The sequence below is a fragment of the Limanda limanda genome, chromosome 13 (assembly GCF_963576545.1).
Source record: "Limanda limanda chromosome 13, fLimLim1.1, whole genome shotgun sequence".
Lineage (NCBI taxonomy): Eukaryota > Metazoa > Chordata > Actinopteri > Pleuronectiformes > Pleuronectidae > Limanda > Limanda limanda.
The window spans coordinates 1631940-1646637 of record NC_083648.1 but is presented as its reverse complement, the minus strand read 5'-3'; the positions used below and the strand labels follow the sequence as shown (position 1 = coordinate 1646637).

The 14698-nt window shown below is 45.0% G+C and overlaps 1 protein-coding gene across 2 annotated transcripts in view; it reads left to right on the top strand.

The window, feature by feature from the left end:
- The window catches only part of efr3a (EFR3 homolog A (S. cerevisiae)), a 71799-nt gene that overhangs the window by 51346 nt on the left and 5755 nt on the right, over positions 1-14698 (top strand). For both annotated transcript variants that reach the window (XR_009682785.1, XM_061083838.1), the window contains exons 11-21: positions 750-917; positions 1006-1120; positions 2585-2636; positions 3553-3725; positions 3825-3900; positions 7087-7248; positions 8252-8383; positions 9508-9575; positions 10473-10600; positions 14122-14207; positions 14438-14486. Coding sequence is in view for 1 of the 2 variants with exons in the window: in XM_061083838.1 (XP_060939821.1) it covers positions 750-917; positions 1006-1120; positions 2585-2636; positions 3553-3725; positions 3825-3900; positions 7087-7248; positions 8252-8383; positions 9508-9575; positions 10473-10600; positions 14122-14207; positions 14438-14486 (1209 nt within the window). In the remaining variant the exon portion in view is untranslated. The remainder of the gene's footprint in view (positions 1-749; positions 918-1005; positions 1121-2584; positions 2637-3552; positions 3726-3824; positions 3901-7086; positions 7249-8251; positions 8384-9507; positions 9576-10472; positions 10601-14121; positions 14208-14437; positions 14487-14698) is intronic.

Here is a 14698-nt window from a genome sequence, read left to right as displayed (position 1 = left end):
TTCCTTCAAAGCCTTTGTGAAAAATACTTCATGTGAATAATGTGAAGCACAAGGAGCTTTGGTTGAAGAAGGAAAAACAACATTTTGAATTGGACACGAGAAGCATTGTGTTGAAATGTTTTCATCCAGTTCAGTGTCACAGGAGTTGTGAGTCTGAACCTGTTGGATTCAGATCAGTTGTGAAGTTATATCTGAGTGTTGATGTTGTAGTGTAGCACAGTGATGTGATGTTGTGTAGTTGTATAAGTCCTCATGTCACAATGTGAAGGAATCAACACAGAAAACGGACAAGTTCAGATGGAAAAAGACTGAAGTGGTTTCAGATTTACTTATTAAATCTCTATCATGAAGGTTAAGTTCAACAGGATTAATAAAAAACTACTCAGCTGATTTCAAGTTTTGTGGACGGGTTGTTGGAGCAGATCCGAATAAACGGGAAGATCCAGGAATTAATTTTGTTTAGTTTGTCTATGATTTAGCAGGATTAGGCAAAAACTACAGGATAGTTTTACACAGAACTTGGTGAAAAGATGCAGTATTGGGAGAAATTGCATTTTTTGTGGATCCAATTTTCTGTTCAGTTTCTTTAACATTGTGAGATTTACCACAGACGCCGATGAAAACCACCCGCCATGTTTAGAGGACTGATATTTATGTGTGTGTGTGTGTGTGTGTGTGTGTGTGTGTGTGTGTGTGTGTGTGTGTGTGTGTGTCTGTGTGTGTCTGTGTGTGTGTCTGTGTGTCTGCAGGTCCCACGGTGCTGGAGGTGTTCAACACTCTGCTCAAACACCTGCGGATGAGCGTGGACTTCGAGATGGGCGACAGCTCCAGGAGAAGCTCCTGCGTCAGCGTCTCGTCCGGCCGCGGCAAAGAGAGCGAGGAGCGGATCGTGCAGAACGCCATCATCCAGACCATCGGTGCAGCACGCTTCTCTTTCTAAAGGATCGTTCAGCTCCTCATTGTGTTTTAAACCTGAGTGCTGACTCGTCACTCGTCTCCTCACAGGCTTCTTCGGTGGGAACCTTCCAGATTACCAGCGGGCGGAGGTCATGATGTTCATCATGGGCAAAGTGCCGGTGTACGGAACCCCCTGCCACAGCCTGGACACCGGCAAGATCGGGTGAGTCCTCCTCCCCTGGGAAGAAAGATGGCCGACACGTGTGAACGTATCTCTGTGAGGACAAGTGTTGATGTGATGGACGGACATGAACCTTCAGACCAGACTGAAGGAGACACGTCAGAGTCTTTTATATCAACACTGAGATCGTTGAAGTGTTCACGTGGTTAATGATGACGCTGTCGGCTGAGAGGATCAAAGGCACTCACACACACACACACACACACACACACACACACACACACACACACACACACACACACACACACACACACACACACACACACACACACACACACACACTCTGTCCTCACTTCACCTCCTTGACGCCTGCGGTGAATCCAGATCTCCGTCCTAAAAAAAGGAAAGAAAAACGAGCTAATCCCTCAAACCTCAGGGGTTCAAGAAAAGATAATCCTGAATCAAAGGGAAACACTGTCCCTCCTCTTCTTCTCCATCCTCTTCCTCCTCCTCTTCTCCCTCCTCCTCTTCTCTGTCCTCTTCTCCCTCCTCCTCTTCTCTGTCCTCTTCTCCCTCCTCCTCTTCTCCTTCCTCATCTCCCTCCTGTCCTCCTCCTCTTCTCCCTCCTCCTCCTCCTCTCCCTCCATCCTCCTCGTCTCTTCTCCCTCCTCCTCTTCCTCTTTTCCATTCTCCTGTCACTCCTCCTCTTCTCCCTCCTCCTGTTCTCCTTCCTCTTCTTTCTCCTCCTCTTCCTCCTCCTCTTTTCCCTCCTCCTGTCCCTCATCCTCTCCCTCCTCCGGTCTCTCCTCTTCTCCATCCTCCTCTTCTCCATCTTCATCTTCTCCCTCCTCTCCCTCCTCCTCCTCCTCTCTTCTTTCTCCTCCTCTTCTCCCTCCTCCTCTTCTCCTCCCTCATCTCCCTCCTCTTCTCCTTCTTCTTCTTTCTCCTCCTCTTCCTCCTCCTCTTCTCCCTCCTCCTGTCCCTCATCCTCTCCCTCCTCCTGTCTCTCCTCTTCTCCATCCTCCTCTTCTCCCTCCTCTTCTCCATCCTCCTGTCCATCTTGTCCTCCTCCTCTTCTCCCTCCTGTTCTCCTTCCTCTTCTCCCTCCTCCTCCTCTCTTCTGTCTCCTCTTCAGGTCACGTGTCTCTGCAGCTTGTCCAGTGTGGGTGTGTTTGTTTTATGTCTCTGAGTGTCCCGTACGGGTGGTAACTTGAACTCCTGCCCTCGACTGCTTCCTGTCACTTTGCTTAAAGTACAAACTGTGACTCCTCCTTGTAGCAGGAGTCCAGCAGCTCTCTGCTGAATATGGAGGCAAAATCAAACGTTTCCCAGGTGCACAGAAGCAGCGAGAGCGAGAGCAGCCGAGCTGAAGCTCCAGCAGAGAGGTGTTAGCAGGTTTCGAGCTGAAGCTCCAGCAGAGAGATGTTAGCAGGTTTCGAGCTGCAGCGGGACACGAGTCTCAGGATGAAGGTAGAGAAAGTGACTCCGTGTGTTTGTCTTCTCCAGGCATCAGGGAACCAAGAGGATCCAGGCCATGCTGCTCAGCTCCCTCATCATGGTGAGTCCGTCTGCAGAGACACTAAATCAAACCTTCCTTCTGCAGAGGAAGACAAGCACAAAACCCAACTACACACTAACGCAGGTTTCTTTAACAACAATACAAATAATAATGATAATAAAGATTAACTTTATTTATTCAGCACTTTTAAGGCAGACTCAAAAATCAGGAGAAGAAACGGAGGAAAAGAGAAATCAAGACAACAGAAAGCAAATATTAAAACTAGCATCATTCATTAAAAAAGTAGAAAATATAATGAACCAATCAACTGCTTCTGTGTGAAATTAAATCTTCAACTTGTTTACAATCTTGTCAAACACTCTTCATGTCAAACACTCTTCGACTTCCTGTTCGTCTCAATTATTATTTTCAATATGTTTTTCATCATCAACACTTGAAGACGTCTCCTCCTCTGTTATTATCTGCTTCAGTGAGAAACTGAGACGACGAGACGCAGGTGGAGCTCAGACACACACACACACACACACACACACACACACACACACACACACACACACACACACACACACACACACACACACACACTCTGAAGCTGAATCACTTGCTGGTTCAGTCTCTTTGTCTCTGAGGTGTGAACACAACTAGAGAGAGAGGGAGCCTTTGTGTTTGCACCTCATGTATTCGGTGGAGTAGAATCCCCCCCCCCACCCCCCCACCCCCCCCCAGCTGTTCACACTGGTCATGAATCCTGGATCCTCAGACTCACGCAGCATAAAGGTCGACGCTGGGACAGTTTCAGCTGCTCGTGAGCGTAACCTTTACGCTCTGTTGATGCTCAGTTCCCAGCGCCGCCACCGCCTGTGGATTAATCACACCTCGCTATGATTGGTTGGCTCACCCTCTCCCCCCTCCCTCTCCCCCCTCCCTCTCCCCCTGTCTCCCCCTCCGGCCTCAGGTGACCTCGGGCTTCAAGTCCAAGTCCATGGCGGCTGCTCTGCCTCCTCCCTTCCTCGACCCGCTCTTCTCCATCTCGCTGATGGAGGACAGCGAGCTGAGGCAGCTGGTGCTGGAGATCCTGCTCAACATCATCGATCGCCACGACAACCGGGCCAAGCTCCGCGGCATCAGGTACGAAGTTCCTCCATCTTCGTGTCACTGCTTCAGAACATCAGATGCTGGTTTTGAACTAATAATAATAATAATTCTGGTTTTGTGTCTCTGTTTCAGAATCATTCCTAATGTTGCAGCTTTGAAGATCAAAAGAGAAAAGATTTCCAAGCAGGACGTGGCCTTCATGAAGAAGGTAGAGACTCCTCCTCCTCTCTCTTCTTCTGCAGCTTTTACACTCGTCTCACAAATCAAACTCTGCTCGTTCACTTTGCAGAACCTCAAAGTCACACTAGGCAGGGTTCGTACGGTCATGGAAAACCTGGAAAAGTCATGGAATTTTAAAATATGTTTTTCCAGGCTTGGAAAAGTCATGGAAAAAAATAATCTCCCAAAAGTTTTGGAAAAGTCATGGAAATTTGTTATATTCATATTTTCTTGTCGTTCATTTTAGGGATGGGCATAATTAATAGATGATCGATTAAGACAATTTAATCGAATGCCCATCCCTAGTTCATTTACGCTGAGTTTTAAATAATTCAAATGCTTTTAAAGAAATACGCTCAAAATATAGGCAGGCATACTTGGGTTTGTGTCATTTAAGGTTTACTGTATGCCTTGGAATTCTCATTGTTAGTTTGAATACTACATTTTATCACTTTTTCATGTATACACTAAGATTTCACAAAATGTTCGGTCATGGAAATTTGGTTTAAAGTTATTGAAAAGTCATGGAAATCCATTGGTCAAAATGTGTATGAACCCTGACTAGGTCACTGTTACTGAGCAACAGCGCCCCCTAGAAATACAAAGATGAGACGCTGCAACTCAAAGAACAACCAATGCTTGTGTTAATGAAACGATTAGGAGATGATATCTGATCCCTGAGCTCCTCCTGTGAGGTGTGGCAGCGTGTCGACCCGGTCACTGTCAACACATGACATTTCCAAACAGAGCTCCAGAGTTTAAGTTGCTCGCCTGTGGATCACACTCGAGCTGTGACCTTTCCCCCAGATGTCTCACACCCGACAGAACCAGCACCGGGCTGGAAATGTCCCTGGATGTTTCCTCCCTTCACTCCCCAGCGCTCAGGGCTCTTCCACGCCGTCGGGCTCGTTAGAGGTGATTCACCGGCTTCATCAGCGCTGAACGGACGTCACGGGCTCGGTTATGAGATTCTGCTTTCACATTTATTTCTTAAAGACCGACGCCTCAGACAAGGAGGTTTATTTTTAGACTGAATCAGAACGATTTACTTTCTCAGTTTCACGGCTCTGCTGCCTGTTCAGTGACGTGTCTGTTTCTGATCCTCTGTGTGAACTCAGAGTGTTTGTTCGACCTGAGGTGAAGCTGGTTCCACGTGTTCCTTCTCAAGCTGAAGAAGTGATCTTCAGTTACTGAGCCACAGCAAATAAAGAGCTGCACCGGTCACCTGTTTACTCAAAGTGTATTCATATTCATATACAGATCACGTTTCCAAATTGCAGCGAATTCAACACTCAAGTTAAGTGGACCCTGAACATCACACATGACACGTGTGAAGCTGATGAAAACGCTCACCTGTCATTTAACAAGATACAGATTAACACGACGAGTTTACGACTTTTGTTTTTTACAATTAAGGTTTTATTCTTGTAAAGTTACGACTTTATTCTTGTAAATACTGACGTTTTTCTCAGATTTATTTCCCTTATAATCGGCCCAAATACTTTTTTCCTGGTTCCATTACGGTGTGGAAATATTTTGACCTTTACAAATCAAGACTTGATTGTGTCGGAGCTAAAATAAAATTAAATAATCACCTCGTGGATTTGTAGAATCGTATCTTTCTCTTCGGTTTCCTCCGTCTCTCTCTCTGTCCTCTCTTGAATGTGTCCTCCTCTTCCTCCCTCTCTCTCTCTGTCCTCTCTTGAATGTGTCCTCCTCTTCCTCCCTCTCTCTCTCTGTCCTCTCTTGAATGTGTCCTCCTCTTCCTCCCTCTCTCTCTCTGTCCTCTCTTACATGTGTCCTCCTCCTCTTCCTCCCTCTCTCTCTCTGTCCTCTCTTACATGTGTCCTCCTCTTCCTTCCTCTCTCTCTGTCCTCTCTTGAATGTGTCCTCCTCTTCCTTCCTCTCTCTCTCTGTCCTCTCTTACATGTGTCCTCCTCTTCCTTCCTCTCTCTCTCTGTCCTCTCTTACATGTGTCCTCCTCTTCCTTCCTCTCTCTCTGTCCTCTCTTGAATGTGTCCTCCTCTTCCTCCTTCTCTCTCTCTGTCCTCTCTTACATGTGTCCTCCTCCTCCTTCCTCTCTCTCTCTGTCCTCTCTTACATGTGTCCTCCTCCTCCTTCCTGTCTCTCTGTCCTCTCTTGAATGTGTCCTCCTCCTCTTCCTCCCTCTCTCTCTCTGTCCTCTCTTGAATGTGTCCTCCTCCTCTTCCTCCCTCTCTCTCTCTGTCCTCTCTTACATGTGTCCTCCTCCTCTTCCTTCCTCTCTCTCTGTCCTCTCTTGAATGTGTCCTCTTCTTCCTCCCTCTCTCTCTCTGTCCTTTCTTGAATGTGTCCTCATCTTCCTCCCTCTCTCTCTCTGTCCTCTCTTACATGTGTCCTCCTCCTCTTCCTTCCTCTCTCTCTGTCCTCTCTTACATGTGTCCTCCTCTTCCTCCCTCTCTCTCTCTGTCCTCTCTTACATGTGTCCTCCTCCTCTTCCTCCCTCTCTCTCTCTGTCCTCTCTTACATGTGTCCTCCTCTTCCTCCCTCTCTCTCTCTGTCCTCTCTTGAATGTGTCCTCCTCTTCCTCTTCCTTCCTCTCTCTCTCTGTCCTCTCTGACATGTGTCCTCCTCCTCTTCCTCCCTCTCTCTCTCTGTCCTCTCTTACATGTGTCCTCCTCCTCTTCCTCCCTCTCTCTCTCTGTCCTCTCTTGAATGTGTCCTCCTCTTCCTCCCTCTCTCTCTGTCCTCTCTTACATGTGTCCTCCTCCTCCTCCTTCCTCTCTCATTGTCCTCTCTTACATGTGTCCTCCTCCTCCTTCCTCTCTCTCTGTCCTCTCTTGAATGTGTCCTCCTCCTCTTCCTTCCTCTCTCTCTGTCCTCTCTGACATGTCCTCCTCCTCTTCCTCCCTCTCTCTCTCTGTCCTCTCTGACATGTGTCCTCCTCCTCTTCCTCCCTCTCTCTCTCTGTCCTCTCTTGAATGTGACCTCCTCTTCTTCCTCCCTCTCTCTCTCTGTCCTCTCTGACATGTCCTCCTCTTCCTCCCTCTCTCTCTGTCCTCTCTTACATGTGTCCTCTTCTTCCTCCCTCTCTCTCTCTGTCCTCTCTGACATGTGTCCTCCTCTTCCTCCCTCTCTCTCTCTGTCCTCTCTGACATGTGTCCTCCTCCTCTTCCTCCCTCTCCGGTGTCTCCAGCACGGCCAGCAGCTCTACCGTCACATCTACCTGGGCTGCAAGGAGGAGGACAACGTGCAGAAGAACTTTGAGCTGCTCTTCACCAGCCTGGCCATTCTGACCATCGAGCTGGCCAACGAGGAGGTGGTCATCGACCTGATCCGCCTCGCCATCGCTCTGCAGGTGAGACCGATTCGGTTTGTGCTCCTTTATCGATGAGAAGCTTTTAAAGTTTGCAGTGCTGATGTCAGAATCATTCAAATATTGACGAGCCCATGACCGGGCGATGCAGATCTTTGAAAGCTCGTCTCACCGGAGCTTTCAGCCGTTTCATGATCCTCCTCGGCTGAAGGTCCAACCCACTGTTTAAAAAAAAATAACGTGGGTCTTATTTCCACCTGAGCTGTCATGTGGTCGAGCTCCGTCTTTTATCCGATCAAAGAAAGATATTAGATATCTGGTGTAAATGTTGTTAGTCTTCACGGTTCTTAAATCTCACGTCTCATGAGATGATGGCGTGTTCCTGGAGTCAGGTGACGCTCTCCCGTCGCCGCCAGCAGCCGAGTCCTTCACGTCATTAGACAGGAGGACGCACAATAGAAGAGGTGTGAAGAAAAGGCAGTAACACACCTACTGGACCAGAGCTGCTGGTTTGTGTGTCACCCTGAGATTCACAAAACAAGACAAACACACTCACACATGAAGATACTTGTGCAGCTTGTTAATCTGCACTGGGATCTTCTTCAATCCTTTGGAGTCTTACAAGTTCCAGAAAGAGACAGATGTTGTCATGTGAACACACACACACACACACACACACACACACACACACACACACACACACACCACAGTACACACCACAGGACACACACGTCATTTCCCTGGCATCACAATATCTTCTTAATCCGTCAAAGGGTTTCCAGGGCTGCAGGGAGATTTCCTCTGGATCCTCAGAGGTTTGATTGTGTTTTCACACTTTCAGTACAAAGGTCGTTGCCAGGGTAACGACCCCGGGTGACACAGCGAGCTTGTAGAGCTGAATATGATGCTCTGCATGTGTGTAATGTGTGTCTGTGGCAGATTGTTAACTAGAATCATGTTCAGGCACTTTTATTGTTTTCCAGTTTTCATCAGTTAGTTTGCTTCTAACTAATCTAACTTGTTATTGTCTCTGGTTGTTCTGCAGGAGATGGTTCTGGCCAACGAGGAGAACATGCCCATGAGTATCCGCTGCGGCGTCATGGCGCTGGTGGCGGCGTATCTCAACTTCCTGAGCCAGATGATCGCCAACCCTCCGTTCTGTCAGCACGTCAGCAAGGTGGGACCTGGTCCAGGAAGTTCACGTCTGAACACGTCTCTCGAGACAGGAACGTCCACATGTGGATGCTGTGACTCGTGAATACTCTTAATACGTCATTAACAGTGATTAATGAGTAGGGTTGCAAATGGGCGGAAGTTTCCGGTAAATTTCCGGAAACTTTCCGGAAACTTTCCACGGGAATATTAAGCTCGGGAATTTTGGGAATTTTGAAAAAAAAAAAAAAACTATGCAAATTAAACGCTGAGCAATAAAAACATCATTCAAAACTCTATTTTAAAGATGTATGGAACGTTGAGTTTCAACCCTCCACTGGTCATTCTTCCATCACATGCACAGATAACTCCCAGCATGCTTCACTCTACAGCAGGGCTACTGAGGCCTGCTGTAGAGTGCAGGACTAGTCAGGTAAGTTTCCATGATATTACTGGGAAAATATATTAGCATGCTGATTGAGGATTGTTCATCTGTTCATCTAGACTATTTCCATTCATTTATCCATCAATTGTAAAATATGTTTACAGACGATTCCAATTGTTTGTCTAACTATTTATATCTCTGGCATTGCATTAGTGTTTTTTTACAAACTTTTTTCTCATCTTATTCTACAGAACAATGCCACGTGCACTCTCTCATGTGTGGAGACATTTCACCCCATCCAATGTAGAAGGAAAGGCTGTGTACATTTGCAAATACTGTGCAAAGACCTATGTTAAGAATGACACAACGATGCAGAAGCATATAGTCAAGTGCCCAAAGTTTCCTCAGGGCTCAAATCAGCCTATGACACAACAAAATGTTTATATTTATGTCTGTATATGACAAGGTAAATACAGTTAGTATAAATTACCCACAACATTTCCAGTTTATTCCCGTTAATTCCCGTTAATTCCCGTATATACCCGTTAATTCCCATGGAAAGTTTCCAACTTTGAATATTCCCGGAATTTTGCAACCCTATTCATGAGTAACTTAGACATTAGCGCCATAAAGTTTTATTAATATGCTGCTGATACACACATCTGGTTTTGGCCGTTAAAGCTTGTTCTGTGGTTATTGTCGTTCTTTGTGTTGCTGCTGTTTCAAACTGACGTGATTCATTGTGTCTCTGGTTTTGTGTCCAGGTCGTGGAGTTGAGGAACATGGACGCTCCGTACCTGCTCCCAGAGCACGTCTTCAGAGACAAGTGTGTGTGAGTACACATTACTACATGAGAAGCCCACAAACCATCACAATAATGACAGGCTGATCATTGTTTGTTTCTTGCTGGTTTATATTCTTGATGTTTATATTCTCCTCTCGTATATCAAAGCCATTTGTTGTTCTGTTGTTTCTCCGACGTCTCAGGAAACCCCAGAGTCTCGTTTGTTTTACTTCCTCCTGACGTGCTCGAGTTGTGTTGTAGTTCTCGTGTTCCACTGTGGAACACAACTTCCTCTGATGGAGGTTCTGCCTGAGAGGAGAGTTATGGAGACTGAGTTCTTTCAAATTAAGAGAAAAAGACAAAATAAGTCCGGTGAAAACCTGTCGTCTTAAAGCCACAGGCGAGATGAAACAGTTTGGAACCTTCTGCTCATCCCGGAAGTCTCGGGTTTGTGGTTTAACCACATAATCAGTTTGTAAATGTTTTCACATAAAGATCATAAATCATCTTCAGAGAACGACCTTCTTCATCACCAGCTCAGCCCCGGTTGTCTGTGTTGATACTTCAGAATTATATTATTTATTATGTGCGGTTTGTACATAAGTTTGAATGATTTACTGAGATAATTCGATTTTTTTCATACATGTCGACTGTTTCAGAGTCTGTTAAACAACCGACACAACTTTCCAAAATAAAAGCTCAGTAATTGAGCTCATTATGAAGCTTATGAAGACAGAGGTGGAAACGCAGGCAACCAACAATCTGAAGGAACATTTTAGTTCTGTGACCCTGGACTCAAAGTTCTGGATACATTTGGTCTCAGTGATTTACTGAACGAGGACCCGAGTGGTTCAGAGATTTTTGACAAGTCCCAACATTTCTCTGAGTTCCTCACACAGTGTGAACAGGAAGTGAATCTCCGGTTTCCCTCCCTCTCCTCCTCAGACTTCCTGAATCTCTGGACAAGGAGGACAGACTCTTGTACTTCCAGGTGTCGGACATGGCCGAGTGTCTGGCAGGACCCGGATACAACGCCGAGCGTCTGTCCATCCCCTACGTCCCTCAGGTCACAGGTACGAGACCACATGACCAGGCTCTTCTGTGGGCGGAGCTACACAACTCACATCCAGGTTTCACCATCACATTCTAGTGTTGAGTTCAACAACGATCTGAAGAAATATCCTGAAAGCAACTTGTCCTCTTTTCTTAAAAGAATTCCTCACTAGAATATGAAAATATTTCATGAAAGTTTACGGACTAAAGAACGTTACAGGCGGAGTCTACCTGTACTTGACTCTGATTGGTTTGTAGACGGCCGTGTCTGACATTGGTTGCCATGGTAACATCATGATGGTATTATTAGCAGCATCAGCATCTTCAGGAGCAGTACACCACAGTACTAAAGTACTCAGTACTACAGTACTCCACCTTAGTTCAACTCCACAAACTGAAAGTCGTGGTTCAAACATTTTATCGTCGGAGGTAAAGACTGGAACTATTTTTCTTTGTCTACGTCTTCGTCTTCCTCTTCCTCTTCCTCTTCCTCTTCCTCTTCCTCTTCCTCTTCCTCTTCTACTGTGTAATTCCGTCTCTACTTCCTGTGATTGGTCCAAAAGTCCAACTCTCCAACAAAGTGTTTTCCCTCAACAGAACCAGGTTCAGTCTGATCCAGACCCAGAACTCCTCTTCCTCTCTGAGGAACCGTTCACACCTGATGTTCAGCTTCAGTGTCAAAGTGCAGCCATAAGAAAACACTGGACCTGATGTTTGACTGTTTCAGAAACTGTAAATGTTCCAAATCAAACAGGAACAAGCAGATTAAAGAATATGTGCTACATTTTTATACATCTTCAAAAATATAATCAAGCATTTCAGAGTTTAAATTAAAGTCAGATTAACGGATTTAACGCGGACGTTCTTGTACTTTTTTATTTCTTCTCAAACTGTCGGCGCCTCCCAGTGAGATTCAGCTTTGAAGGATTAACGGCTTACAGAGTTCAGTGAACAGGAAATTAACTTTAAAAAAACTATTGTGTTATCAGCTTTATTACACTGAAGGTTGTCACCATCGATATTTCCTTTGGAACAACATGGACCTCTTCGTGATTTCATGGACCAAAATAGTTTCTTCTCGACGAAACAGTTAATCCTCAAGATTCAGCATCATTTTTAATAAAATCTCTCTTTGAAACACTTACAGAGATATTTCCTTCCCAGCGAGGAAGTGATGAATTAAGAGCATTAATAGGACAGAACTTTAACTTTCATCGACTCAAACGATGAACAGGAAACTGTCTGTTCACTGACTTCTTCTGTTTGTGCTTCTGCTTCCTTCCCTCGGCTCTGACTCAGTTCTCTACACAGTAGGAAAAATCCTCCACAGGTGCAAGCAGACGTCCAGAGGTAAACGTGTAGAGTAGAAGCTCAGCGACCTGCTGGCCTCGGGTTCAGAATCAGAATCAGAATCAGAATCAGAAAGTATTTATTGCCAAGTAGGTTTACACCTACCTGGAATTTGCTTTGGTTATTGGTGCATACAATGAACATAGAAACATAAAAACACAATAAATACACCACACATAAGAAAAACTATAGTAATAATAAAAAAACAAAATATATGTACTCACTATTTACTTCTTATTTACTCACTTTTTCTTATATTTATACAAAGTAGCATTTATTTAGACATAAACATATCTATATAAAAATATATAAAAGATAAAAGATATAAAAAGTGAAGTAAAAGGTGAAATGCCCAATGCAAAAGGCAAAACAGTGAACAGTGTCAAATTGCAATATGCAATGTAAGACAGTGTAATATATATAATATAATAATATGTGTTAATTTAACACATCTTAGGGGTGTGGGGGCGGAATAAAAGTCCAAGTCAGGTGGGGGTCCCGGGCCTTGTTGATAAGGCCCACTGCAGAACTGTTCCGTTTCACCTCATTGGCGCCAGCAGCTTAAACGTGGCGACCTTTATTTTGACGAGGATGAAACATTGCATTCCTTTAAAAACTGAATTTAACATTGTTAGTTTTGCCACAAACCCTTTGAGACCAGTAAAGAGTCGTTGGTGTGTAGACTCGTGTGGGAGACCAGGATGTGGATCAGTCCTCTGGGATTTGACCCGTAGAGACAAACATGTCCTCAGTCGATTCTTCAGCTTCAGATAAACTGTTGTAGATTTGTAGTTTTTCTTGTAGTTTCCAGTTGTGGTTAGTTTGTGTAGCTGCAGATATGATTTATTCAAAACAACCGGTTTAAACCTTTTTGCTGATTATTTTGCTTGCGTTTCTTTTGGACATTTTCTGGTGAGTACATGAAACTGAGTAGATTATCTGTATTGTAGTAGTTTGTGTTTGTCGTCATGCAAAGTGTTGATGTAAACATTTTCTTTTATATATATATAGATGTCTGGGCAGATTGTTTACACTGGAACCAGTTTAAACCTGAATGCAGGTAAAATGCAGATTGGTCCCTGAACACGTCTGATGTTTGTCTGGAGAGTTTCTGAGAGGATTGTCCTCTGGTGTGAGACCCGGTCTCAGAACCAGTGAATCCAGGTGTTTCTGGAGCTTCTGTGTCTTTTCCCTTTACAGACTTTGGACTTTTTAACTTTTATAAAACCTTGAGAACACACAGGAGTAAACGCTCCATCACGTGTTTCCTTCTGGATTCAGACTTTCTCTGTCGGCTCCTCGTCACATCCGTGCTCTTCAGATAAGAGACGCTTCTGCTTTAGTGTTTTTAGATAATGGAGTGAGTCAGATGTAAGAACAGTGTCTGGGTCTCTGACCTTCTCCACGGATCCATTTGCTCATTAAGACCTGGAGTCTGCAGCTGAGTCACACCTGGTCGCTGTGACTCATGCAAACAACAGTTATGAAGTGTTTCTGTGTCTGTTTCTGTTCTCTTTGCTTCCACACCTCCGCTGCTCCTCTGACGCTCAGCACACGACCGGGTCCTCGAGTCCTCGAGTCCTCGGGTTCTTACTGTAGCTCCTGTCCTTCCTTTTCTACTGGTGGTTGAATGCAGAACTTATTGATCTATTTCATAAAACATTGATCTCTTTTTTTTTATGCTATTTGTTAATATTTGCTCTTTAGCAGTTAATGCTTTGTTTCTACTTATATATATTGTAGTTTTTTGTCCGATGCACTAACCACACCTGACTCTCTCAGCTCGGCCACATGTGGTGTTTCACATTTATTGTTATCAACAGCTCATAATGTAAATATGAAGACATGGGTGATGGGATGGCACAAAACAAAAAAACCTTTAGGCTGAAACTTATCGGAGAAAAAGAGAAACGTTTTTTTCACAGTTTAAAGAAACCAACACGATGAGGAGACTGAATCCCAGCAGCTGCTTGTTGTTGAGCAAGAGACTTCAGATAAAGACGGACGACATTGTGTCTCCGAAAGAGATTGTTGATCGCCCCCTGGTGGCAGAAACCGTGATGTTAGTTTTCAGCTCGGATGCTGCAAACGGACAAAGTGAAACGGGATGGTTCCTCCTGTGTGGTTTAGTTCAAACTGCTGCTGTGAGTCTGGGGTTGAACTGTCTCTGTGTCCCTGTGTCTCTCTGCAGATGAAGACCGTCTCTCCAGGAGGAAGAGCATCGTGGACACCATCTCCCTCCAAGTGGACATCATGACCAACAACCTTCCAGACAAGGTCAGTGGAGGAACCTCCTGCTCTTTCAAACTCACACAAACTCACTGAAGACGTGTAGAGACACTTTTTTACAGACTTTTTCCCAAGTTCATATCTGAAAAGAGCTGTTGTGGTTGCTGGTCTCTGTCTCGAGGACAGACACACAGTGACGTGCACACAAGGCTTTAAAACACCAGTATAGATTCAACGCTGTCATGTGATCATGTGTCTGTGTTCTCGTCTCTCTCCAGTCTCAGCTGGCCGAGGAGATCACCTTCGAGACTCTGAAGAAAGCCATCGGTGAGAACACACAGAAGTTTGTTTTTCTAGACATGTCCGGCCTCTCCTCAGCGAAGTGTCTCCCTGGAGACAAAGACACGTGTGATGTCCCGAGTCAAGAACACGTTAGAAACGTGTCTCACGGCTCATTTGTCATGTCCTGTGTTCCAGGAAGCTCTGTGATTGGACGCTGAACGAGTGTTTTACAGGAAGAGAACAGAGATTTAGATGTA